The 27901-nt window shown below is 39.6% G+C and overlaps 1 protein-coding gene and 1 long non-coding RNA gene across 37 annotated transcripts in view; one reads left to right on the forward strand and one right to left on the reverse strand.

The window, feature by feature from the left end:
* The first annotated feature begins 5345 nt into the window (after positions 1-5345).
* CCDC7 (coiled-coil domain containing 7) overlaps positions 5346-27901 on the forward strand; it is a 293096-nt gene continuing 270540 nt past the window's right edge. For 14 of the 36 annotated variants that reach the window (XM_049705553.1, XM_049705552.1, XM_049705551.1 and 11 more), the window contains exons 1-4: positions 5348-5572; positions 8241-8570; positions 9729-9821; positions 15101-15184. In XM_049705553.1, coding sequence (XP_049561510.1) covers positions 8292-8570; positions 9729-9821; positions 15101-15184 — 456 coding nt within the window. In that variant the 5' untranslated portion in view covers positions 5348-5572; positions 8241-8291. Of the gene's footprint in view, positions 5573-8240; positions 8571-9728; positions 9822-15100; positions 15185-27901 lie in introns of all 36 variants that reach the window. The other 22 variants (XR_007475369.1, XR_007475372.1, XR_007475373.1 and 19 more) reach the window with 5 other exon arrangements.
* On the reverse strand, positions 17083-27639 carry LOC125963418 (uncharacterized). The gene is made up of 2 exons (XR_007475379.1): positions 27355-27639; positions 17083-17549 (listed from the first exon to the last, which is right to left on the reverse strand). It is a non-coding gene; the product is annotated as an uncharacterized LOC125963418 (long non-coding RNA).

Genomic DNA, 27901 nt, shown 5'->3' on the forward strand with positions numbered 1-27901 from the left:
TGTTGTTACTCTGGCTGCTGCTATTGCTGTGATTAATAAACTGTTCTTTGTCTCTGGCCCAGGAGTCTCATATCTTCTGCCAGTGTCTATGATACTGTGGTAGGCTGACTTGTTTTCTAACAAATAAGGAAAACTGTAGACCCTTCACAGTTCTTGACAGTTTCAGTGACGAAGATGGAATACTGACACAACATGGCTTCCTGGAACAGGAAATACAAGAGCCTCTCCACAGTCCATTTAGTTCACTTAACATGATTTGAGGGAAGTCCTTGGTTTTAATAACAGCCATATTGTTCAATCCAGCAATAAATAATCCTCCACTCCATTCTCTGTCACTGAGGAGGAATTAGGGAGATGGCTGCAGGCTGAGTACTGGGAGGCAGGTTCATGACTTGATTCTTGTTATCTCTTCTTGGGGTGAGGGCTAGAGGGTCGATCTGATGGTCAGCCTCACACCCATCCTATGATAACAACCAATGCTAAGATCCACCGTGGGTTAGAGGAAAGTTCTGATCCTTTTCATACAACAATTACAGAGACACTCACCAATGCTAAATGCAAAAAGAGGGAAATTTATGTCTGCTGTGGGCAGAAATCTTGCAAATCTATAGAACTTTGGCTGGTTAGCTTGGGAGATAAGGGGAAGGCACACGTATTTGTTAAGGAGGGATGGGAATAGCTTGGCCCTCTTACAGCTCAACTTCTTCTGAATTCTATCAAGCCAATCTTATATCCTTTCAGAGATGACAGTAAAAAGTCAGAGTTTTCTTGAAGTGGGTTTTGACCATAAAGGCACTCTCTGGCCCTCTTAGTGAAAGTTCCTGAGATAGAGAAAAGCACATGGGAAATCACAGGTGAAGCACTGTGTAGCATTTGGGCACTTATTGCCCTGCGTTGCATCTATACTCTCCCCTGTACTGGCCCCCACAGGCTGAAAGATGGGGACATAATGGGTCTTTATAAGTTTTATGAAAATCCTCTTGTCCCTCTTGCTCCTGACTGATTCTTCCAGATGAAAAGTTTGGGTGAGAGTAAAGTATCATTGGAAAGAAATATCAATAGTTTTAGTTCCTGGAATGGGACACATTTATTTTGTGGCAATGGAAGGATAGAAAAAACAAGCACCTGGGGAGGGAGCACCTTAAACACTGGGAAGTACAGGGAAATGAAGGGACATTAATATTCTTTTGTCTTTTAGAACAGCTCCAAGACTGTTCCTCACAGAGGAAAATGCCTTAGTGCAACTCTCCCAAACTATTGCAAGATCCTTGAATTTAACTGACTCCTGGGTTGCTATCTGATACACAGCTTTGATTGCAGTTTGATTGCTGTTCTCTTAATCGTACTTCTCTGTATTGGAAATAGCAGCAAATGGCCCCAGCTTCTTCACCTCCCATGTGTATCTTTAAAATTCCATTTTAGCTCCTTTTTATTTTTGAGTCACTGGCTACAACTCTTTTCTGTTTTATTTTATGGTTCACTTTAGGTTTTAGAGTATACAGCTTTAACTTATTACACGTATTAGTTTCTTATGACTTCTGTTACAAATTATTACTTGGTGGCTTAAAACAAATATATTCTCTCATGAAATGTGAAATATTTCATTGAGCTAAAGTCAAAGTGTTGGCAGGGTTACACTCCCTCCAGAAGCTCTAGAAGGGAATTTGCTTCTTTCCTCTTCCAGTTCCTGGTGGCTGCTGACATTCCTTGACTTATGACCATGTCACTCCCATCTTTTGCCTCCCTGGTAATACTGCATTCCCTTTTTCTATGTCAAATCTCCCTCTGCCTCTTTCTTTTTTTCTGGCTGTGCCACACAGGATCTTAGTTCCCTGAACAGGGATCAAACCCGTGCCCCCTACAGTGGAAGCGTGGAGTCTTAACCACTGGACCGCCAGGGAAGTCCCCCTCTGCCTCTTTCTTATAAGGACACTTGTGATGCCCAGATTATCTCAGATAATCTCCTCATATCAAAATCCTTAATCACATGTGCTGAGTCTTTGCCATAAAAGGTAATGAATGTTCACAGGCTCTAGAGTTTAAGACTTTTATCTTTGGGGGCCATTATCCAGCCTACATCACAGACTGCTTTCAAGTGGTATTATAACAGGTCACATATAGAATAAGAACTTTACAATGTTATATTTCCATTTCTCCCAATTGGCTTTTGTGCTATTATTGTTATACATTTTACTTTCACCTATGTTCTAAATCCTTCATCACATTGTTACTGATTTTTCTTTAAACAATTACCTTTGAGGATTTAAATAAGAAAAATATCTTTATGTATACTCACATAGTTTCCATTTTTAGTGCTCTTCAATTCTTTGACAGATCTAGATTTGCAACTGGTATCATTCTCCTTCTGGTTGAAAGACTTCCTTCAATATTTATTTAGTGCAGGTATGCTGTTGATTAATTCTTTCAGCTTTTGCGTGTCTGACAGATTCTCTGTTTCACCTCGTTTTCTGAAAGATAATTATTCTGGCTAAAGAATTCTAGATTAACCATTTTTTTCTTTCAGTACTTTAATAATGTTGCGCTGTCGTCTCCAGTATTGCATTTTAAAATTTTTGAGGGAATTTCCTTGCAGTCCAGTGGTTAGGACTCTGTGCTCTCACTGCTAGGGCTTGGGTCCAATCCCTGGTCTGGGAACTAAGATTGCATAAGACGTGGGGAAAGGCCAAAAAAGTAAATAAATAAAGTTTTGAAACATTTATATATTGTAACATAATTGCCACTGTGGCAATATTTAGCACCTCTATCACGTTATATAATCGTAATATTATTGTCTGTATTCATTATACTGTGCATTAGATCTCTATGGCTTATCTACTACTAAGTTTGTACCCTTAAACAACATCAAACTATTCCCCTATCCTCTGGTAACCATGATTTTACTGTTTCTTTAAAAGTTTGACTTTTTTAGATTCTATATGTAAATGATACCATACAATACTTGTCTTTGTCTATCTGGCTTATCTCACTTAGCATAACGTTGTCTTGTACTGTTTCGGAAAAAAACTCTGTGGTCATCTTTGTCTTTGTTACTTTATTTTTGTAATGTGCCTTTTTATCCTTACGGTTTATTTAAAGATTTTCTTTTTTTCACTGCTTTTAAGCAATTTGATTATGATGTGTCATGCTTCCTGTGCTTGGTGTTCACTGAGCCTCTCAGATCTGTGGAGTTATCCATTTCATCATACTTAGAAAAATAGTTAGGAACCCACATGCATGTATATTATGTCATTTGAAGTTGTTCTATGGCTCACAGAAATCCTGAATTGTTTTTCCCCCCACAGAATCTTTTCTGTATCTTTCTTTCTGGGTGGTTTCTCTTTACTATTAGGTTCACGAATCTTTTCTTCTGTGATTGCTAACTTACTGTTTCTCTTAGCCAGTGCATTTTTTCTTCTCAGACATTTTCATTTCTGGAACGTTGATTTGAGTTCTGTCATATCTTCTATGTCTCCACTTAACATGTTCAATCTTTCCTCTAGATTCTTGAATATATGGAATACAGTTGTAGTAATTTTTTTGTCCTGTCTACCAATGCTATCATCTGTCATGACTGGGGTCATTTTGACTGATTGATTTTTATCCCATTACATTAGTATATTGTATTTTCCTCTTTCTTTGCATGATTTGCAACTTTTTATTTTTTTGGTTGTGCTGCACAGCATGTGGGATCTTACTTCCCAGACCAGGGATCGAACCTGTGTCCCCTGCAGTGGAAGTGCAGAGTCCTAACCACTGGACTGCCAGGGAATTCCCCTGCAACTTTTTTTTTTTTTTTTTTTTTTTAATTTTTGCTGTGTTGGGTCTTCGTTTCTGTGCGAGGGCTTTCTCTAGTTGTGGCAAGCGGGGTCCACTCCATCGCGGTGCACTGGCCTCTCACTATTGCGGCCTCTCTTGTTGCGGAGCACAGGCTCCAGACGTGCAGGCTCAGTAGTTGTGGCTCACGGGCCTAGTTGCTCTGCAGCATGTGGGATCTTCCCAGACCAGGGCTCGAACCCTTGTCCCCTGCATTAGCAGGCAGATTCTCAACCACTGCGCCACCAGGGAAGCCCCCCCTGCAACTTTTGATTGGATACTTGACAGTGTGATTTTTACCTTGTTGGGTGCTGGATGTTTTGATATGCGTATAAATATTCTTGAGCTCTGTTCTGGGTCTCAGTCAAGTTATTGGAAATGTTTGATTCTTTCAGGTATTACTTTGAAGATTCATTTGTCAGGTCCAGAGAAGTGTTTAGTGTAAGACTAGTTTTGACCACCTCCTGTGGCAAAATCCTTGTGAGTACTTAGGGAGTACCCATAAATTATAAAGCTTTTCACTCTAGCTGGTGAGAATATAAAATATTTCCAGCTCTTTGTGAGCTGTGAGTATTGTACCCTTTGATGCTTTTAGGTGGCTCTTTCCCTAGCCTAGCATGTATGTGCCCATACATGCATACGGTGACATTAATCCGCTGTGGACTTGAAGGGGGTCCCTCTGAGAATTTATGGAGCTCTCTCACTCTTTTTCAATCTCTTAGTATTCCCTCCTCTTAACTCGAATTTCCTTGGCCTTACTGGACATCTTTTCTTCAACTCAGGGAGACTTCTGGGGTCTCCCTGGGTTCCCCCCTCTTTGCATTATGATTTGGAAACTCCTCTCTTCAGAAAGTAAGTTTAGGAAATCACAGGGCTCATCTTGTTTGTTTCCTGTTACCCAGGGATCACTCATTAATTGCCTGATAGCCAATATCTTGAAATTCATTGTTTCTTATATTTTGTCTGATTTTTTAGTTGGTGAGCTAGGAGGATAAACCCAGTCCCTGTTACACCATTTTGGTTGGAAGCAGAAATCTTCCTATTATCCCTTGAAGAATAATGTGAGTGGTACATGTTCATGGTACAACATGGTATTTAACATATGTACCTGAATCACTTTGTTGTACACCAGAAATTAACACATTGTAAATCAACTATAGTTCGACAACAACAAAATATTTAATAGTCTAAAAAAAAAAAATATGACTCTACAACACCTCGCAGTGAAACATTTAGACGGTGTCAGAGGAGGGCCTGGGGCTCAGGCTTTGTCGGTGTAGTCCAAGCTCTTATAGCACTAAACGGGACGTTATTTCTCGAGGCCAAAAGCCTGTAAGCATCTCCGCGTGTGAGGCGTCTGGAAGTAATCGCATAGGATACCGAGGGCGCGGTGGAGGCGCGCAGCCTCTCGAAGGCCCCGCCGTTGCCGGAAGCCCTCGCCCCTCTCCCCGCGCGCGTGGGATGGGCGGCTCCCGCCCGCGGCGTCTGACGTAGGACGTCGGCGTCGTGACGTGACGTCAACGGCCGTCCGGCGGCTGGCGTCTTATCCTCGCTGCGGCCGCCCGGGGACGCTGAAGCTCGGCGTTTCCTGGCGGCACAAATGTCCGTTTGTAAAGCAGCAGGGCTGGAGTCTGCAGGATTTGCAGGCTTCCGTCTTGAAGGAAGTCTGGGAGGCTCAGAATTTCCAGCGTTTTCACCGTAGAGCCAGCCTCGCCAGGGCCAAACCACCCAGTAGCCTGACTGCCAGCAGCCTCGGCAGGTATACCGAGTGGTGGGGGACTTACCTCGTCAGCTGTGAGCGTGTTCACAGATTCCCTGACCAAAACATCCTTGCTTCTCTCTTCATTTCCCCGCCCCCCCTCCCCCCCGCGTGACTGCCTCAGCTGCGGCTGAGCTTCTCGTGTCTTGATGGAGAATTTAAGGACCGTAAACCCTATGCCTCCCACCCCCACAGTTTTGTATAATGTGTCGTTAAAGGGCTTGAAATGGATATCAAGCTAATCCTTGAAGGGAAACCAGAAAACGTTTGTCTTCGTGGTGGAAAGTGACTGATAAACTTGGGTAATTTTATGGTGATAGAGTATCCACCTCCTGGCATTGTTAGGAGAGTTAAATGGAGCAAATGTGTAAAATCCTTAAGTATTTTTTTATAAGTGTTCACTGCATGTAACTTTTTTTTTTTAAGTTTCTGTGAACTTTCATGGATCCATTTATTAGGCCGTTTTCTAGCACCTGGTGAGTGCCCCATCCTTTTCTGTTGGTTTCTTGAAGTAGCCCACATCTCTGCCTTCCTGTCTGCTGCCTTAGGTAAAGTTTCCCTGTTCCTGTCTAAAGTGAGTTGGCCCATTCGTGCCTTAAAACCCATTTCTTCTTGTTTACTCAAGGGTATCATCACAGCAATTCCGTCTCTCCCAGTCATACTTTTTGCTTTCTACTGAATCATTTCCATCAGCAAATTAGTTTCCTAGGGCTGCCGTAACAACGTGCCACAAAACGGGTGGCCTAAAACAATTTATTGTGAGAGAAATTTATTATCTAACAATTCTGGAGTCTAGGAGTCTGAAATCAAGGTGTTGGTAGGGCTGTGCTCCCCCTGAAGGTTTTTCCCAGCTTCTGGTGGGTGCTGGCAATCCTTAACATTGCTTGGTTTGCAGCTGCACCCCTCCAATCTCTGCCCTTGTCATTTCGTGGCCTGCTTCCCTGTACGTCTGTGTACAAGTGTCATCACATGGCTTTCTTTTTTTTTTTTTTTTGGCGGTACGCGGGCCTGTCACTGTTATGGCCTCTCTCGCTGCGGAGCACAGGCTCTGGACGCGCAGGCTCAGCGGCCATGACTCACGGGCCCAGCCGCTCTGCGGCATGTGGGATCCTCCCGGACCAGGGCACGAACCCGCGTCCCCTACATCGGCAGGCGGACTCTCAACCACTGCGCCACCAGGGAAGCCCACATGGCTTTCTTATAATGACGCCAGTTATTGGATTTAGGGCCCACCCTATTCCAATATGACCTCATTTTAACTTGATCACATCTGCAAAGACTGTATTTTCAAATACGGTCATATTCCCAGGTACCAGGGGTTAGGACTTGAACATATCTATTTCGGGGACACAGTTCAACCCACAACAATGGGACTAGTCTGTGTGTGGAGCACTGCAGACAACAGAGAGCCAATGCTATTCTATCTTAATTTTGCCAGTCTATCAGACAATTCCCATGGGAGGAGGCATTGTTCTGAGTCTTAATCAGCTTTGGAAAGAGAGAAGTAGGAGAATGAAAGCTTAATAAGTCCTACCCAGTCTATACTTCCTTATTCTAGCATGACATTGGTGCTGCCCCGGTATTACTCTGCTGATACCCTGGGATCAGCAAATAATAGACTATTACTGTCTATGGAAATAATGGTATATATAAAGGGCCTATATTAGCTCAAGGATGGTGGGGAAAGGTAAAAATAAAATTTTAAAGTTTTCTGAATACGTTCTTTCACTGCTGCCACTGTCTTCTTCCCTCCCTTCAGCTCCTGTCCTGAATGCCCACACATAAATCACACGTCTAGGGGTTTCTCACAGGTTTGTTTTTTTTTTCTTGTTGTTAGGAATGTTTCCCTCTCCATTTTGTAATTTCTCCAGAGTTCATTTTGGGATTCACCATCTTCATGGCAATTGATAGTCTGGCTGTCATTTTTTTTTCTTTTTTAAAATTTTTATTTTATATTGACGTATAGTTGATTTACAATGTTGTGTTAGTTTCAGGTGTACACCACAGTGATTCAGTTTTATGTATATATATCTATTCTTTTTCAAATTCTTTTCCCATTTAGGTTATTACAGAATATTGAGTAGAGTTCCCTTTGCTATACAGTAGGTTCTTATTGGCTATCTCTTTTACTTATTCATTTATTTTGGCGGCACTGGGGCTTAGTTGCCACATGCGGGATCTTCAGTTGTGGCATGCGGACTTCTTAGTTGTGGCATGCGAACTCTTAGTTGTGGCATGCATGTGGGATCTAGTTCCCCCACCAGGGATCGAACCCAGGCCCCCTGCATTAGGAGCACGGAGTCTTACCCACTGGACCACCAGGGAAGTCCCTGGTTATCTATTTTAAATATGGTAGTGTGTATATGTGAATCCCAAAATTTATCTACCCTCCCCCACCCCGGCCCACCTTTCCCCTGTGGTAACCATAAGTTTGTTATTCTAAGTCTAGGAGTCTGTTTCTGTCTTGTAAATAAGTTCATTTGTATCTTTTTAAAAATAATAGTTTCCCCATATAAGCAATATCATATGATATTTGTCTTTCTCTGTCTGACTTGCTTCACTTAGTATGATAATCTCCAGGCCCATTCACGTTGCTGCAAATGGCATTATTTCATTCTTTTTAATCTGCCATCATTTTTAATCTGAAATCTTAATGTTTTATTTACAGGGAGGAATAAAAATTTTTCATCTATAATTCAGAAGCTAAGTAAATAACAAAATGAAGCCAGTAAAGCATCTGTTGGCATCTAGTAGTAAATTGGCAAATGTTCCAGAATTAACATATAAAAAAGGAGTATTTAATTCACCATTGTCACCTAAACCAAAGGAAAAACATAGTGCAAAATTAGTACGTGATAAACTTGAACCAGTGGTCTTAAGATCTCCACCAACAGGGGAATCCATCATAAGGTATGCTTTGCCCATTCCATCAAGTAAGACAGAGGAGTTAGTAGCAGAAGATGAATTGATCAGGAAGATTACCAAACATCTGAAGATGGTAAGATACTTGTTGGTGCTTGGGTTGGGGGTCCCCATGACCATCGTCAGGTTTAGTGATTTCCTTTGAGGACTCACTGGACTCAGTATATAGTCATATTGATGGCCAAGATATATTATAGTGAAAGGATTAAAAGCAAAATCAGCAAAAGGAGAAGGCACATGGGGTGAAGTCTCGAGGAAACCAGGTGCAAGTTTCCAAGATTTCTTTCCCTTTAGAGTCACACAGGACTTGCTTAATTCCTTCAACAAGTTGTTACAGCACATGTGAAATACCTACCAGAGGAGTTCACTAGAGATTCAGTGCCCAGGGTTTTATTGGAGGTTGGTCACCTAGGTACTCTCTGCCTAGCATGTACCAAAATTCCAGACTCCCTGAAGGAAAGCATGTGTTCAGCATAAATCATATAGTTGGTACAATGAGTTTAGGGACAGTGAGCCACTGTCATCAGTCAGTGAATAGTGGGAACCCTCCTGAAATCCAAGTTCTGAGACACAAGCAGATCTTTCTAAGGATAGGCTTTTCTCAGTCTCATGCCTGCTCTGTAGCTTTTCTCTGCACTTTAGAAACTCCAGCTGTTAGTGTTGGGGAAAAAATATCTTCCTTTTTTCTGAGTTCGTTGCACAGTGATCCAGAATTGAGTTGTAAATGTACCAAATACCAAGTGAGAACAATGAGGAATAGCACAAATATAGAAAAAAAATATAGTTCATCAAACTTCCAAAATACAAGTTTGCTCAAAGTTCAGGGGGTTAGCTCAGAGAATTTCCTTTAAAAATGTGTTGCTTTCTGGTCTCTATCTCCCTATTTTCCCCACTCTCTTCAAAGAGGAAAGCCAAGTTAATTAGATTTTGAGGTAAACTTTGATGGTAAGTAGAGTTGATGCTTCAGCTGTTCATAGACTCTCTTCAACACAGAAGTGGAAGAGTCATAGGGCCTATCTTCATTGCTAGGGAGGGATCAAGGCCTATTGCTCATACTCCTTCTTCAGGATGATATGAGGTGGGGCATGAAATGGAAAATTTAAGTTTATGGTACTGGTAGAAGTAAGTCTTACTGCTAAAATGGTTCTGACATAGTTGATTAAATATCTTTTTAGATTTAATGTAATATTTTTACCCTATATAAGTACATAATTTGCTTTGATTTTTCTCATAGGTTGTTTCTACTTTGGAAGAAACCTATGGATTTAGCATTCCAAGTGGAGAAGAACCAGTTGTGAAGCCTGAACATGAAGGATTAACCTTTCCTGTAAGTATATGTAATGCTAATGTAGAGACATTAATGCTGAAAAGGGCTAAGATTTTCTTTTAGAGTCTGTATATGTTCTCAGATGAATCCCCCATCCATGAAAATGATCCTCCTAGGAAACTTGAAAGTAGTGTACTGATTTTTCCATTCTCTGCCAACACTTATCTTAAAGTTTAATTAAGACATGTCTATATCTTTTTTTTAATTACTAAAGTATTTATTGGATTTCAATTTTAAATTTGTTTTCATTCATTTGTATATGTTCTTAAACATTTTATTTATTATTATTATTTTTTTATTCTTGTTAGTCATCCATTTTATACACATCAGTATATACATGTCAATCCCAATCTCCCAAATCATCACACCACCGCATATCTATGTCTTGAGCCTACTTTTGATGCTAATGCATCTCTTATTTAATATGTAAGCTTGTGGTTGGCTGTTGGTTTGCAATGTATATTCTTTATTATGTTAAGAAAGTATTCTTCTATTTATGGTTTGCTAAATAAAAAACCCCCAACATTGAAGAGATTACTGAGTTTTAGTAAATGTCTGTGTTGTATATATTGAAATGATATAACTATTAAGGTGATTATGTGCTTCACCTTCAGTCTATTGATGAGACGAATTATTTTTACATATTTCTTAATAGTCGACTATAATACACTGTACTCGTTGGTCATTATTCTTCTATTTTATAATTAGTTTTGTTAGTTAGGGATTGAGTTTGGCTTCATGTAATAAAATAGCTATGTTGGGTCTTTCAAACCATAAACATAGTATGTTTCTCCATTTATTTGATTGATTTCATTGTCCTGTTTGATTTCTTTCTTCAGCATTCTGTAATTTTCATCATAAAGATCCTGTATATTGTTTTTCAGATTTATACATTAATATTTCATGTTTTTTGGAATGATTTTTAATGGCATTATATTTTTAATTTCAGTTTCCACCTGTTTGTTATTAGTATATAGAAATATGATTGATTTTCGTGTGTTGATCATACATCTTGCAACCTTGCTCAATGTACTTCTTTATTCTAGGAATCTTTCTGTAGATGTTTTGGGGTTTTATACATAGACAATTATGTCATCTTCAAATAAGGACAGTTTTACTTCTTCTTGTCCAATCTGAATGTTTTTATTTCCTTGTCTCTCTCTTTCTCTCTCTTTTTTTTTTTTTTGGCTGTGCCGTGCGGCATCTTAATTCCCTGACCAGGGACCGAACCTGTGCCCTCTGTGCCCTCTGCAATGGGAGCATGGATTCTTAACCACTGGATTGCCAGGGAAGTCCCCACATATCTTTTTTTTTTTTTTTTTCCGGTACGTGGGCCTCTCACTGTTGTGGCCTCTCCCGTTGCGGAGCACAGGCTCCGGACGCGCAGGCTCAGCGGCCATGGCTCACGGGCCTAGCCGCTTCGCGGCATATGGGATCTTCCCAGACTGGGGCACAAACCCGTGTCCCCTGCATCAGCAGGCGGACTCTCAACCACTGCGCCACCAGGGAAGCCCCCACATATCTTTTTGAATTAGAGTTTTCTCTGGATATATGCCCAGGAGTGGGATTGCCGTATCATATGGTAACTCTAGTTTTAGTTTTTTGAGGAAACTCCATACTGTTCTCCATGGTGGCTCCACCAATTTACATTTCCACCAACAAGGTAGGGGGGTTCCTTTTGCTCCACACCCTCGCCAGCATATATTATCTGTAGACTTTTTAATGATGTCCATTCTGACTAGTGTGAGGTGATATCTCATTATAGTTTTGATTTGTGTTTCTCTAATAATTAGCAATATTGAGTATCCTTTCATGTGCCTGTATGTCTTCTTTTTCATATGCCTATCTGTATGTCTTCTTTGGAGAAATGTCTATTTAGGTTTTCAGCCCATTTTTTGACTGGGTTGTTTGTTTTTCTGATATTAAGCCACATGAGCTGTTTGTGAATTTTGGAAATTAATCCCTTGTTGGTAGCATCATTTGCAAATATTTTCTCCCAGTCTGTAAGTTTGTTTTGTTGATGGTTTCCTTTGCTGTGTGAAAGCTTTTAAGTTTAATTATGTCCCATTTGTTTAGTTTTGTTTTTGTTTCCTTTACTCTAGGAGAGGGATCCAAAAAAATATTGCTATGTTTTATGTCAAAGTGTGTTCTGCCTATGTTTTCCTCTAGCGTTTTATAATGTCTGCCCTTACATTTAGGTCTTTAATCCATTTTGAGTTTATTTTTGTCTTATGGTGTTAGGGAGTGTTCTAATTTCATCCTTTCACATGTAGCTGTCCAGTTTTCCCAGCACCACTTATTGAAGAGGCTGTCTTTTCTGCATTGTATATTCTTGCCTCCTTTGTTGTAGATTATTTGACCATATGTGCTTGGGTTTATTTCTGGGCTTTCTGTCCTGGTCCATTAATCTATGTGTCTCTTTTTGTGCCAGTACCATACTGTTTTGATTACTGTAGGTTTGTAGTATAGTCTGAAGTCAGGGAGAGTGATTTCTCAAGCTCCATTCTTCTTTCTCAGGATTGTTTTGGCTATTCGGGGTCTTTTGTGTTTCTATACAAATTTTTAAATTTTTTTGCTCTAGTTCTGTGAAGAATGGCATTGGTAATTTGATAGGAATTGCATTGAAAGCATAGATTGCCTTGGGTAGTATGGTCATTTTAACACTATTGAGTCTTCCAATCCAAGAACACAGTATATCTTTCCATCTGTTTGTGTCACCTTCAGTTTCTTTCATTAGCGTCTTACAGTTTTTGGAGAACAGGTCTTTTGTTTCCTTAGGTAGGTTTATTCCTAGGTACTTTATTTTATTGTATTTTTTGATGTGATGGGGTTGTTTCCTTAATTTCTCTTTCTGATCTTTTGTTGTTAGTGTATACAAATGCGACAGATTTCTGTATATTAATTTTGTATCCTGCAACTTTACTGAAGTCATTGATGAGCTTCAGTAGTTTTCTGGTAGTGTCTTTAGGATTTTCTATGTATACTATCATGTCATCTGAAAACAGTGACAGTTTTACTTCTTCTTTTCTAATTTGGATTCCTTTTCTTTTTCTTCTCTGAGTGCTGTGGCTAGGACTTCCAAAACTATGTTGAGTAAAAGTGGCGAGGGTGGGCATTCTCACAGTTGAGTATAATGTTAGCTGTGGGTTGGTCATATATGGCCTTTATTATGTTGAGGGTATGTTCCCTCTATTCTTACTTTCTAAAGAGTTTTTTTTTTAATCATAAATGGATGTTGAATTTTATCAGAAGTTTTTTCTGCATCTATTGAGATGATCATATGGTTTATATTCTTCAATTTGTTAATGTTGTGTATCACATTGATTGATTTGTGGATATTGAAAAATCCTTGCATCCCTGGGATAAATCCCACTTGGTCATATTGTATGAACCTTTTAATGTATTGTTGGAGTAGGTTTGCTCGTATTTTGAGGATTTTTGCACCTATGTTCATCAGTGATGTGGGGCTGTAATTTTCTTTTTTTGTGGTATCTTTGTCTGGTTTTGGTATCAGGGTGATGGTAGCCTCATAGAATGAGTTCAGAAGTCTTCCTTCCTCTCCAGTTTTTTGGAATATTTTCGGAAGGATAGGTGTTAACTCTTCTCTAAATGTTTGGTAGAAGTCACCTGTGAAGTCATCTGGTCCTGGACTTTTGTATTTTGGGAGTTTTTAAGTTACTCTTTCAATTTCAGTTCTGATAATTGGTCTGTTCATATTTTCTCTTTGTTCTTGGTTCAAGAATTTGTCCATATCTTCTGGATTGTCCATTTTTTTGGCTTATAGTTGCTTGTAGTAGTTTCATGATCCTTTGTATTTCTGTGGTGTTGGTTGTAACTTTTCCTTTTTCATTTCTGATTTTATTGATTTGGGCCCTCTCCCTTCTTTTCTTGAGTCTGGCTAAAGTTTTATCAATTTTGTTTGTTTTTTCAAAGAATTAGATTTCAGTGGTCTTTTCTATTGATTTTTTAATCTCTATTTCATTTATTTCAGCTCTGATCTTTATGATTTCTTTTCTTCTACTAACTTTTGCTTTTGTTTGTTCTTTATTCTAGTTGCTTTAGGCGTGAGGTTAGGTTTTTTGAGATTTTTCTTGTTTACAGAGGTAAGCTTGTATTGCTGTAAACTTCCCTCTGTAGAACTGCTTTTGCTGCATCCCGTAGGTTTTGGATTATCATGCTTTCATTTTCATTTGTCTCTAGGTATATTTTGATTTCCTCTTTGATTTCTTCATTGAGCCACTGGTTGTTTAGCAGCATATTGTTTAGCATCCATGTGTTTGTGTTTTTTGCAGTTTTTTCTTGTAGTTGATTTTTAGCCTCATAGTGTTGTGGTCAGAAAGGATGCTTGATATTTCAGTTTTCTTATATTTAGCAAGGCTTGCTTTGTGGCCCTGCATGTGATCTATCCTGGATAATGTTCTGTGTGCACTTGAAAAGAACATGTATCTTGATCAAATTGATGTTCATCGTCTATTTGTGGCACCTGAATGTGGGTGGAAGAAAATCCCCAAGTCTGCTAATGGTCTCACTTTATATTTGTGATTAGTAACTCTAGTTAATTCATTTTCCCACTCTCCTGAATGACTATTTTAGTTTCCCGCTCTGTCTCTTATATGACTATAGGTTTTACCATGATGAAAAAATATGAACCTCTGAGTATGTTTAAAATGTAATATTGAGGGATCATATTTGTCCTGGAGAACATTCTGTCAGAATTCAAACTGCATATAAGCATCTGAGGTTTATTTATCTTTGGTCAATTCTCGGATTTACAGATCACTGCTCTACTAAAAGAGATTCAGTCATTGTGACATTTTAATATGTAACTTTTTTTCCTCAAAATTTTCTATTGCTCATTAAGTAAGGGTGAAAGACTATTATCTCTTGGCAAGTATAGTTATAATCAGAAGTCATAATTAGCATTCATTTTTTAACACAAAGCATTATTTAACGTATATTTAAGTGTGTACTTTTTCTGCTACCCCTAAATTTCAGAAGGCTAAGGCTGGAATGCTTGATTTTCTACACCTGTGTAGAGGAGAATGTGAAGAGAGACATAGCTGGGTATATGTCATTACTGAGCCACTCCCCAGAATGTACTTTCTTTCTGGGAAAATTTGCTGGTATAGCATTTGGAACATGGTTTCTCGTTTTATGCATTTCAAGGGACAGAAATTACATACACAAAACTATTTTCAAAAGTAGTTAAATATTCTAAAATATAGATGGATATGCATATGAATTCTGAAATAAAAGTAACTTTCTCTTTTTTTCATAAGGTTGAGAATGATCTGAATTCATTCTTGGTATGTTGTTCACAACTTGCAGCTCAGTTAGAAGCAGCAGCTAAGGAAGAACGTAATGTACGTATTCTGTGTAAACTGCTAAGCATAAAATATTACTTAATATTTTAATTATAAGCTACTACTAATAATAATAAAACAAGATAAACTGATAATAATTACTATTCATTATTATTAACAATCATTTTAATAATAAAATATTTAAAGTTATATTGGTTGTTTGATCTTGAATATGATAATCCAGGCAGCAATATTAGTCTAGATATAGTGCCTTAAGTAGTTATAAAGAGCATTGGAGGGCTTCCCTGGTGGCGCAGTGGTTGAGAGTCCACCTGCTAATGCAGGGGACATGGGTTTGTGCCCTGGTCCGGGAAGATCCCACATGCCGCGGAGTGCCTAGGCCTGTGAGCCATGGCCACTGAGCCTGCGCGTCCGAAGCCTGTGCTCCGCAACGGGAGAGGCCACAACAGTGAGAGGCCCGCGTACCGCAAAAAAAAAAAAAAAAGCATTGGAAAGCATTATTTATCATAGGCGTTTATGTCTGTGAATTGTCCTTTATGTACAGCATTGACTGGGTCATTAATATTTTCATATGTAGTATTTATATTTTACTGTGTTTTTTAAATAAGTACATTTATATTACAAAAGTAATGGCATAAATAATGAAAATTTAAAAATGAAGGCATACAAAAAGAAAATAAAAGTCATCATAATCCTGTTTCTCTGAGATAACTCTTGTCAACATATTTTTGTTTACCTTATTTTTCCATAGTTACACATATTATTCTTAGAAATTAAATAATACCGTATGTATTATTTGGTAATACATTTTCTTATTTTGTGAGTTTTGAAAAATAACATTCATTGTGTTTTAGCTGATTTTGAAAGTATTATTGTGGAACATTTAAAGAAGTATGAAAAGTACATAGGAAAATAAATTATGTGTAATGTTACTCTGCATAAGCATTAGTAACATTATAAAATATACTTTCTCGTGTTTTGCTATATATATACACACACACACATATATATATTTATATACACATTTTTTCTAATTTTTTAATTGGAAAATGAACATAAAGTATACTATCTTAAGCATTTTTAAGTGTACAATTCAGTGGTGTTAAGTACATTTATATTGTGTAACCATCACTGCCTTCCACTACAGAGCTCTTTTCATCTTGCAAAACTGAAACTGTCTGCATTTAACAATAACTTCCTGTGACCCCCTCTGTTTGGCCCCTAGTAATCACCATTCTACTCTCAGTTACTATGAGGGGTTGTTTTTGTTTGTTTTGATTTCATGCATAAATGGGGTCATGAAATATTTTTCTTTCTGTGTCTGGCTTGTTTCACTTACCATAGTGTCTTACAGATTCATCAATGTTGTCACAAATGGCAGGTTTTCCTTTTTTTTAATGCCTGAATAATATTGCATTTTGTATGTATATCACAATTTCTTTATCCATTCATCCATTGATGGACACTTAGACTTTTTCGATATCTTGGCTATTGTGAATAATGCTGCAAAGACCATGGGAGTGCAGATATCTTTTTTTTTTTTTTTTTTTAACATCTTTATTGGGGTATAATTGCTTTACAATGGTGTGTTAGTTTCTGCTTTATAACAAAGTGAATCAGTCATACATAAACATATGTTCCCATATGTCTTCCCTGTTGCGTCTCCCTCCCTCCCACCCTCCCCATCCCACCCCTCCAGGCTGTCACAAAGCACCGAGCCAATATCCCTGTGCCATGCGGCTGCTTCCCACTAGCTATCTACCTTACTGCGTTTGTTAGTGTGTATATGCCCATGACTCTCTCTCGCCCTGTCACAGCTCACCCTTCCCCCTCCCCATAACCTCAAGTCCGTTCTCTAAGAGGTCTGCGTCTTTATTCCTGCTTTACCCCTAGGTTCTTCATGACATTTTTTTCTTAAATTCCATATATATGTGTTAGCATACGGTATTTGTCTTTTTCTTTCTGACTTACTTCACTCTGTGTGACAGACTCTAGGTCTATCCACCTCATTACAAATAGCTCAATTTCGTTTCTTTTTATGGCTGAGTAATATTCCATTGTATATATGTGCCACATCTTCTTTATCCATTCATCTGATGACGGGCACTTAGGTTGTTTCCATCTCCGGGCTATTGTAAATAGAGCTGCAATGAACATTTTGGTACATGACTCTTTTTGAATTTTGGTTTTCTCAGGGTATATGCCCAGTAGTGGGATTGCTGGGTCATATGGTAGTTCTATTTGTAGTTTTTTAAGGAACCTCCATACTGTTCTCCATAGTGGCTGAACCAATTCACATTCCCACCAGCAGTGCAAGAGGGTTCCCTTTTCTCCACACCCTCTCCAGCATTTATTGTTTCTAGATTTTTTGATGATGGCCATTCTGACTGGTGTGAGATGATATCTCATTGTAGTTTTGATTTGCATTTCTCTAATGATTAATGATGTTGAGCATTCTTTCATGTGTTTGTTGGCAGTCTGTATATCTTCTTTGGAGAAATGTCTATTTAGGTCTTCTGCCCATTTTTGGATTGGGTTGTTTGTTTTCTTGTTATTGAGCTGCATGAGCTGCTTGTAAATTTTGGAGATTAATCCTTTGTCGGTTGCTTCATTTGCAAATATTTTCTCCCATTCTGAGGGTTGTCTTTTGGTCTTGTTTATGGTTTCCTTTGCTGTGCAAAAGCTTTGAAGTTTCATTAGGTCCCATTTGTTTATTTTTGTTTTTATTTCCATTACTCTAGGAGGTGGGTCAGAAAGGATCTTGCTGTGATTTATGTCATAGAGTGTTCTGCCTATGTTTTCCTCTAAGAGTTTGATAGTTTCTGGCCTTACATTTAGGTCTTTAATCCATTTTGAGCTTATTTTTGTGTATGGTGTTAGGGAGTGATCTAATCTCATACTTTTACATGTACCTGTCCAGTTTTCCCAGCACCACTTATTGAAGAGGCTGTCCTTTCTCCATTGTACATTACTGCCACCTTTATCAAAGATAAGGTGTCCATATGTGCATGGGTTTATCTCTGGGCTTTCTATCCTGTTCCATTGATCTATCTTTCTGTTTTTGTGCCAGTACCATACCGTCTTGATGACTGTAGCTTTGTAGTATAGTCTGAAGTCAGGGAGCCTGATTCCTCCAGTTCCTTCTTTCGTTCTCAAGATTGCTTTGGCTATTCGGGGTCTTTTGTGTTCCCATACAAATTGTGAAATTTTTTGTTCTAGTTCTGTGAAAAATGCCAGTGGTAGTTTGATAGGGATTGCATTGAATCTATAGATTGCTTTGGGTAGTAGAGTCATTTTCACAATGTTGATTCTTCCAATCCAAGAACATGGTATATCTCTCCATCTATTTATATCATCTTTAATTTCTTTCATCAGTGTCTTATAATTTTCTGCATACAGGTCTTTTGTCTCCTTAGGTAGGTTTATTCCTAGATATTTTATTCTTTTTGTTGCAATGGTAAATGGGAGTGTTTTCTTGATTTCACTTTCGGATTTTTCATCATTAGTATATAGGAATGCCAGAGATTTCTGTGCATTAATTTTGTATCCTGCCACTTTACCAAATTCATTGATTAGCTCTAGTAGTTTTCTGGTAGCATCTTTAGGGTTCTCTATGTATAGGATCATGTCATCTGCAAACAGTGACAGCTTTACTTCTTCTTTTCCAATTTGGATTCCTTTTATTTCCTTTTCTTCTCTGATTGCTGTGGCTAAAACTTCCAAAACGATGTTGAATAAGAGTGGTGAGAGTGGGCAACCTTGTCTTGTTCCTGATCTTAGTGGAAATGCTTTCAGTTTTTCACCATTGAGGACGATGTTGGCTGTGGGTTTGTCATATATGGCCTTTATTATGTTGAGGAAAGTTCCCTCTATGCCTACTTTCTGCAGGGTTTTTATCATAAATGGGTGTTGAATTTTGTCAAAAGCTTTCTCTGCATCTATTGAGATGATCATATGGTTTTTCTCCTTCAATTTGTTAATATGGTTTATCACATTGATAGATTTGCGTATATTGAAGAATCCTTGCATTCCTGGAATAAACCCCACTTGATCATGGTGTATGATCCTTTTAATGTGCTGTTGGATTCTGTTTGCTAGTATTTTGTTGAGGATTTTTGCATCTATGTTCATCAGTGATGTTGGCCTGTAGTTTTCTTTCTTTGTGACATCCTTGTCTGGTTTTGGTATCAAGGTGATGGTGGCCTCGTAGAAGGAGTTAGGGAGTGGTCCTCCCTCTGCTATATTTTGGAAGAGTTTGAGAAGGATAGGTGTTAGCTCTTCTCTAAATGTTTGATAGAATTCGCCTGTGAAGCCATCTGGTCCTGGGCTTTTCTTTGTTGGAAGATTTTTAATCACAGTTTCAATTTCAGTGCTTGTGATTGGTCTGTTCATATTTTCTATTTCTTCCTGATTCAGTCTTGGCAGGTTGTGCATTTCTAAGAATTTGTCCATTTCTTCCAGATTGTCCATTTTATTGGCATAGAGTTGCTTGTAGTAATCTCTCATGATCTCTTTTATCTCTGCAGTGTCAGTTGTTACCTCTCCTTTTTCATTTCTAATTCTATTGATTTGAGTCTTCTCCCTTTTTTTCTTGATGAGTCTGGCTAGTGGTTTATCTATTTTGTTTATCTTCTCAAAGAACCAGCTTTTAGTTTTATTGATCTTTGCTATTGTTTCCTTCATTTCTTTTTCATTTATTTCTGATCTGATTTTTATGATTTCTTTCCTTCTGCTAGCTTTGGGGTATTTTTGTTCTTCTTTCTCTAATTGCTTGAGGTGCAAGGTTAGGTTGTTTATTCGAGATGTTTCCTGCTTCTTAAGGTGGGCTTGTATTGCTATAAACTTCCCCCTTAGAACTGCTTTTGCTGCATCCCACAGGTTTTGGGTCGTTGTGTCTCCATTGTCATTTGTTTCTAGGTATTTTTTGATTTCCTCTTTGATTTCTTCAGTGATCTCTTCATTATTAAGTAGTGTATTGTTTAGCCTCCATGTGTTTGTATTTTTTACAGATCTTTTCCTGTAATTGATATCTAGTCTCATGGCGTTGTGGTCAGAAAAGATACTTGATACAATTTCAATTTTCTTAAATTTACCAAGGCTTGATTTGTGACCTAAGATATGATCTATCCTGGAGAATGTTCCATGAGCACTTGAGAAAAATGTGTATTCTGTTGTTTTTGGATGGAGTGTCCTATAAATATCAATTAAGTCCATCTTGTTTAATGTATCATTTAAAGCTTGTGTTTCCTTATTTATTTTCATTTTGGATGATCTGTCCATGGGTGAAAGTGGGGTGTTTAAGTCCCCTACTATGAATGTGTTACTGTCGATTTCCCCTTTTATGGCTGTTAGTATTTGCCTTATGTATTGAGGTGCTCCTATGTTGGGTGCATAAATATTTACAATTGTTATATCTTCTTCTTGGATCGATCCCTTGATCATTATGTAGTGTCCTTCTTTGTCTCTTTTAATAGTCCTTATTTTAAAGTCTATTTTGTCTGATATGAGAATTGCTACTCCAGCTTTCTTTTGGCTTCCATTTGCATGAAATATCTTTTTCCATCCCCTTACTTTCAGTCTGTATGTGTCTCTAGGTCTGAAGTGGGTCTCTTGTAGGCAGCATATATAAGGGTCTTGTTTTTGTATCCATTCAGCTAATCTGTGTCTTTTGGTGGGAGCATTTAGTCCATTTACATTTAAGGTAATTATCGATATGTATGTTCCTATTCCCATTTTCTAAATTGTTTTGGGTTCGTTATTATAGGTCTTTTCCTTCTCTTATGTTTCTTGCCTAGAGAAGATCCTTTAGCATTTGTTGTAAAGCTGGTTTGGTGGTGCTGAACTCTCTCAGCTTTTGCTTGTCTGTAAAGGTTTTAATTTCTCCATCAAATCTGAATGAGATCCTTGCTGGGTAGAGTAGTCTTGGCTGCATGTTTCTCTCCTTCATCACTTTCAGTATGTCCTGCCACTCCCTTCTGGCTTGTAGGGTTTCTGCTGAGAGATCAGCTGTTAACCTTATGGGGATTCCCTTATGTGTTATTTGTTGTTTTTCCCTTGCTGCTTTTAATATGCTTTCTTTGTATTTAATTTTTGACAGTTTGATTAATATGTGTCTTGGCGTATTTCTCCTTGTATTTATCTTGTATGGGACTCTCTGTGCTTCCTGGACTTGATTAACTATTTCCTTTCCCATATTAGGGAAGTTTTCAACTATAATCTCTTCAAATATTTTCTCAGTCCCTTTCTTTTTCTCTTCTTCTTCTGGAACCCCTATAATTCGAATGTTGGTGCGTTTAATGTTGTCCCAGAGGTCTCTGAGACTGTCCTCAGTTCTTTTCATTCTTTTTTCTTTATTCTGCTCTGCAGTAGTTATTTCCACTATTTTATCTTCCAGGTCACTTATCCGTTCTTCTGCCTCAGTTATTCTGCTATTGATCCCATCTAGAGTACTTTTAATTTCATTTATTGTGTTGTTCATCGTTGCTTGTTTCATCTTTAGTTCTTCTAGGTCCTTGTTAACTGATTCTTGCATTTTGTCCAATCTATTGTCCATTCTATCTCCAAGATTTCGGATCAACCTTACTATCATTATTCTGAATTCTCTTTCAGGTAGACTGCCTATTTCCTCTTCATTTGTTAGGTCTGGTGCATTTTTATCTTGCTCCTTTATCTGCTGTGTGTTTTTCTGTCTTCTCATTTTGCTTATCTTACTGTGTTTGGGGTCTCCTTTTTGCAGGCTGCAGGTTTGTAGTTCCTCCTGTTTTTGATGTCTGTCTCCAGTGGCTAAGGTTGGTTCAGTGGGTTGTGTAGGCTTCCTGGTGGAGGGGGCTAGTGCCTGTGTTGTGGTGGATGAGGCTGGATCTTGTCTTTGTGGTGGGCAGGTTCACGTCTGGTGGTGTGTTTGGGGGTGTCTGTGGCCTTATTATGATTTTAGGCAGCCTCTCTGCTAATGGGTGGGGTTGTGTTCCTGTTTTGCTAGTTGTTTGGCATAGGTTTTCCAGCACTGTGGCTTGCTGGTCGTTGAGTGAAGCTGGGTGCTGGTGTTAAGATGGAGGTCTCTGGGAGATTTTCGCCGTTTGATATTATGTGGAGCTGGGAGGTCTCTTGTTGATCAGTGTCCTGAAGTTGGCTGTCCTACCTCAGAGGCAGAGCCCTGCCTCCTGGCTGGAGCAACAAAAGCTTTTCATCCACAGGCTCAGGATAAAAGGGAGAAAAAGTAGAGGGAATTAGTAGAAGTATGAGGAAAGAAAGAAGGAAAGGAGGGTAGGAAGGAAGGAAGAAAGAAAGAAAGAAGCAAAGAAGGAAAGAAGGCAAGAAGGAAAGAAAGGAGGGAGGGAGGGAGGAAGGAAGGAAGGAGGGAAAGAAGGAAAAAAGACAGAAAGAAAGAAAATACAGTAAAAATAAAATAAAGTATAATAAAGTTATTAAATTAAAAACTTCTTATTTAGAAAAAAAAAAAGGGACGGAAAAACCTTAGGACAAATGTTGGAAGCAAAGCTATACAGACAAAATCTTACACAGAAGCATACACGTACACCCTCACTAAAAGAGGTAAATGGGGAAAAATCCTAAATCTTGCTGTCAGAGACCACCTCCTCAATTTGGGATGATTCGTTGTCTAAAGGAGGGAAGGAAGGATGGAAAGAAAGAAAGAAAGAACGAAGGTAAAGTATAATAAGTTTATTAAAATTAATTATTAAGAAAAAAAATTAAAAAAAAAACATGGACGGATAGAACCCTAGGACAAATGGTGGAAGCAAGACTATACAGACAAGATCTCACACAGAAGCATACACATACACATTCACACAAAGAGGAAAGGGGAAAAAATCATAGATCTTGCTCCTAAAGTCCACTTCCTTAATTTGGGATGATTGGTTGTCTATTCAGGTATTCCACAGATGCAGGGTACATCAAGTTGATTGTGGAGCTTTAATCCGCTGCTTCTGAGGCTGCTGGGAGAGATTTCCCTTTCTCTTCTTTGTTCTCACAGCTCCCAGGGCTAAGCTTTGGATTTGGCCCTGCCACTGCGTGTAGATCGCTGGAGGGCGTCTGTTTTTTGCTCAGACAGGATGGGGTTAAAAGAGCCGCTGATTGGGGGCTCTGGCGCACTCAGGCCGGCGGGGACGGAGGGGCACAGAGTGCGGGGCGGGCCTGCGGTGGCAAAGGCCGGCGTGACTTTGCACCAGCCTGAGGCGCGCTGTGCGCTCTCCCGGGGAAGTTGTCCCTGGATCCCGGGAACCCGGCAGTGGCGGGCTGCACAGGCTCCGCGGAAGAGGGGTGTGGAGAGTGACCTGTGCTCGCACACAGGCCCCTCGGTGGCGGCAGCAGCAGCCTTAACGTCTCCCGCCCGCCTCTGGGGTCCGCGCTTTTAGCCGCGGCTTGCGCCCGTCTCTGGATTCCGCGCTTTCAGCCGCGGCTCGCGCCCGTCTCTGGATTCCGCGCTTTCAGCCGCGGCTCGCGCCCGTCTCTGGGGTCCGCGCTTTCAGCCGCGGCTCGCGCCTGTCTCTGGGTTTCGCGCTTTTAGCCGCGGCTCGCGCCCGTCTCTGGAGTTCCTTTAAGCAGCGTTCTTAAACCCCTCTCCTCACGCCCCAGGAAACAAAGAGGGAAGGAAAAGTCTCCTGCCTCTTCTGCAGGTGCAGGCTTTTCCCCGGACTCCCTCCCGGCTAGCTGTGGTGCACTAACCCCTTCAGGCTATGTTCAAGCCGCCAACCCCAGTCCTCTCCCTGCATTCCGTCCGAAACCTAAACCCGGGCCTCAGAGCCTCAGCTCGCAGCCTCGCCCGCCCCGGCGGGTGAGCAAACAAGCCTCTCGGGCTGGTGAGTGCCGGTCGGCACCGATCCTCTGTGCGGGAATCTCCCCGCTTTGCCCTCCGCACCCGTTGCTGTGCACTCCTCCGCAGCTTCGAAGCTCCCCCCTCCGCCTCCCGCAGTCTCCGCCCGCGAAGGGGCTTCCTAGAGTGTGGAAACTTTTCCTCCTTCACAGCTCCCTCCCACTGGTGCAGGTGCCGTCCCTATTCTTTTGTCTCTGTTTTTTTCTTTTGCCCTACCCAGGTACGTGGGGAGTTTCTTGCCTTTTGGGAGGTCTGAGGTCTTCTGCCAGCCTTCAGTAGGTGTTCTGTAGGAGTTGTTCCACGTGTAGATGTATTTCTGGTGTATCTGTGGGGAGGAAGGTGATCTCCGCGTCTCACTCTTCCGCCATCTTCCCCCTAGAAAAAACGCAGATATCTTTTTGAGATACTGATTTTGTTTCCTTTGGATATATACCTGAAAGTGGGATTGCTGGATCATATGGTACTTATATTTTTAATTTTTTTTTAGAAACCTACATACTGTTTTCCATAGTTGCTATATCAATTTACATACCCACCAACAGTGCATGAGGGTTCCCTCTCTCCACATCCTTATCAGTGCTTATTTTCTCTTAATACACATTTTCACAGGTATGCGGTGATATCTCATATGATTTTAATTTGCATTTCCCCGATGATGAGTGATGTTGAACACCTTTTCATGTACCCGTTGTTCATTTGTATGTCTTATTTGGAAAAATGTCTATTCATTTTTTTATTTCTTTGCCCATTTTAAAATCAGGTTATTTGTTATTTTGCTATTGAGTTGCATGAGTTCCTTATATATTCTAGATATTAAGCCTTTTTACAGTTAATATATATGGCTTGCAAATATTTGCTCCCCTTCCATAGATTGCCTTTTCATTTTGTTGATGGTTTCCTTTGATGTGTGGTGACTTTTTAATTTGATGTAGGCCCATTTGTTTATTTTTTTCATTCTTTTTCAAAGTTTTATTTTTTCTATGTATTTATTTTGGCTGCACTGGGTCTTAGTTGCAGCATGCAAGCTTCGTGGTTGTGGCATGCAGACATCTTAGTTGTAGCATGTGGACTTCTTAGTTGTGGCATGTGGACTCTTAGTTGTGGCATGCATTTGGGATCTAGTTCCCAAAACAGGGATTGAGCCCAGGCCCTCTGCACTGGAAGCGCAGAGTCTTACCCACTGGACCACCAGGGAAGTCTCGCATTAGTTTATTTTTGCTTTTGTTAAGCTTGGGCTTTAGGTGTCATGTCCAAGAAATCATTGCCAAATCCAATTTCCTGACGCTTCTCCCTTGTGTTTTCTTCCAGCAGTTTAATAGGTTTAGATCTTGTATATAGGTTATGGATCCATTTTGAGTTAATTTTTATACATAGTGTAAGGGAAGGATGAACTTTATTCTTTGCATGTGGATATCTAATTTTTTCAGCATTATTTGTTGACAAGATGGTTCTTTCCCCATTGGTACTCTTGTATAAAATCATTTTGCCATATGTAATAGGGTTTATTTCTGGGTTTTCAATTCTGTTCCATTGGTTTATGTATCTTTTAAATTATTTTTTTATTTTTATTTTTAAAAATTTCGATATTGGGCTTCCCTGGTGGCTCAGTGGTTGAGGGTCCGCCTGCTGATGCAGGGGACGCGGGTTCGTGCCCTGGTCTGGGAAGATCCCACGTGCCGCGGAGCGGCTGGGCCCGTGAACCATGGCCCATGAGCCTGTGCGTCCGGAGCCTGTGCTCCACAGCGGGAGAGGCCACAACAGTGAGAGCCCCGTGTACCACAAAAAAAAAAAAAACAACAACAAAAAATTTAGGTATCATTCACATATAACACTGTATTAGTTTTAGGTATATATATGTATCTATCTATATGACAGTGCAGCACTGTCTTAATTACTTTTGCTGTAGTGTATCTTGAAATCAGGAAGGTTGAGGCCTATGACTTTGTTTTGATTTTTAAGATTGTTTTGGCAATTTGGGGGCCCTTGATATTCCATATGAATGTTAGTATTTTTCTATTTCTGCAGAAAATGCCATTGGGATTTTGATAGGGATTGCACTGGCTATTATGTACATTTTAACAGTAGTAAGTCTTCCAATCCATGACCATGGGGTGTCTTTCCATCTATTTGTATCTTGTTTAATTTCTTTTAGCAATGTTTTATAGTTCCCTCTGTTAAAATCTTTCATCTCCGTGGTTTATTTTATTCCTAAATATTTTTATGTTTTTTGATGCTATGGTAAATTGGATTATTTTCTTAATTTTCTTTTTGGATTGGTCATTGTTAACATATACGAATGCAACTGACTTTTTTTTCCAACATCTTTATTGGAGTATAAGTGCTTTACAATGTTTTAGTTTCTGCTGTATAACAAAGTGAATCAGCTCTATGTATACATATATCCCCATATCCCCTCCCTCTTGCATCTCCCTCCCACCCTCTCTATCCCACCGCTCTAGGTGGTCACAAAGCACCGAGCTGATCTCCCTGTGCAATGCGGCTGCTTCCCACTAGCTATCTATTTTACATTTGGTAGTGTATGTATGTCAGTGCTACTCTCTCACTTCGTCCCAGCTTACCCTTCCCCGTCCCCGTGTTTTCAAGTCCATTCTATACCTCTGCATCTTTATTCCTGTCCTGCCCCTAAGTTCATCAGAACCATTTTTGTTTTTTTAGACTCCATATATATGTGTTAGCATACAGTATTTGTTTTTCTCTCTCTGACTTATTTCACTTTGTATGAGAGACTCTAGGTTCATCCACCTCACTACAAATAACTCAATTTCATTTCTTTTTATGGCTAAGTAATATTCCATTGCATATATATGCCACATCTTCTTTATCCATTCATCTGTTGATGGACACTTAGGTTGCTTCCATGTCCTGGCTCTATTGTAAATAGTGCTGCAATGAACATTGTGGTGCATGATTCTCTCTCTTTTTTTTTTTTTTTTTGCGGTACGTGGGCCTCTCACTGTTGTGGCCTCTCCCGTTGCGGAGCACAGGCTCCGGATGCGCAGGCTTAGCGGCCATGGCTCATGGGCCCAGCCGCTCCACGGCATGTGGGATCTTCCCAGACCGGGGCATGAACCCGTGTCCGCTGCATCGGCAGGTGGACTCTCAACCACCAGGGAAGCCCCATGACTCTTTCTGAATTATAGTTTCCTCAGGGTATAGGCCCAGTAGTGGGATTGCTGGGTCATATGGTCTATTTTTAGTTTTTTAAGGAACCTCCATACTGTTCTCTGTAGTGGCTGTATCAATTTACATTCCCACTAACAGTGCAAGAGGGTTCCCTTTTCTCCACAGCCTCTCCAGCATTTATTGTTTGTAGATTTTTTTGATGATGGCCATTATGACTGTTGTGAAGTGATACCTCATTGTAGTTTTGATTTGCGTTTCTCTAATGATTAGTGATGTTGAGCATCCTTTCATGTGTTTGTTGGCAATCTGTATATCTTCTTTGGAGAAATGTGTATTTAGATCTTCTATCCTTTTTGTATTGGGTTGCTTTTTTTAGATATTGAACTGCATGAGCTGTTTGTATATTTTGGAGATTAATCCTTTGTCAGTTCCTTCATTTGCAAATAGTTTCTTCCACACTGAGGGTTTTCTTTTCACCTTGTTGATGGTTTCCTTTGCTGTGCAAAAGCTTTGTAAGTTTCATTAGGTCCCATTTGTTTATTTTTGTTTTTATTTCCATTTCTCTAGGAGGTGGGTCAAAAAGGATCTTGCTGTGATGTATGTCAAAGACTGTTCTTCCTATGTTTTCCTCTAAGAGTTTTATAGTGTCTGGCCTTACATTTAGGTCTTTAGTCCATTTGGAGTTTATTTTAATGTATGGTGTTAGGGAGTGTTCTAATTTCATTCTTTTACATGTAGCTGTCCTGTTTTCCCAGCACCACTTATTTGAAGGGGCTGTC

Source organism: Orcinus orca, chromosome 2 (genome assembly GCF_937001465.1).
Source record: "Orcinus orca chromosome 2, mOrcOrc1.1, whole genome shotgun sequence".
Taxonomy (NCBI): Eukaryota; Metazoa; Chordata; class Mammalia; order Artiodactyla; family Delphinidae; genus Orcinus; species Orcinus orca.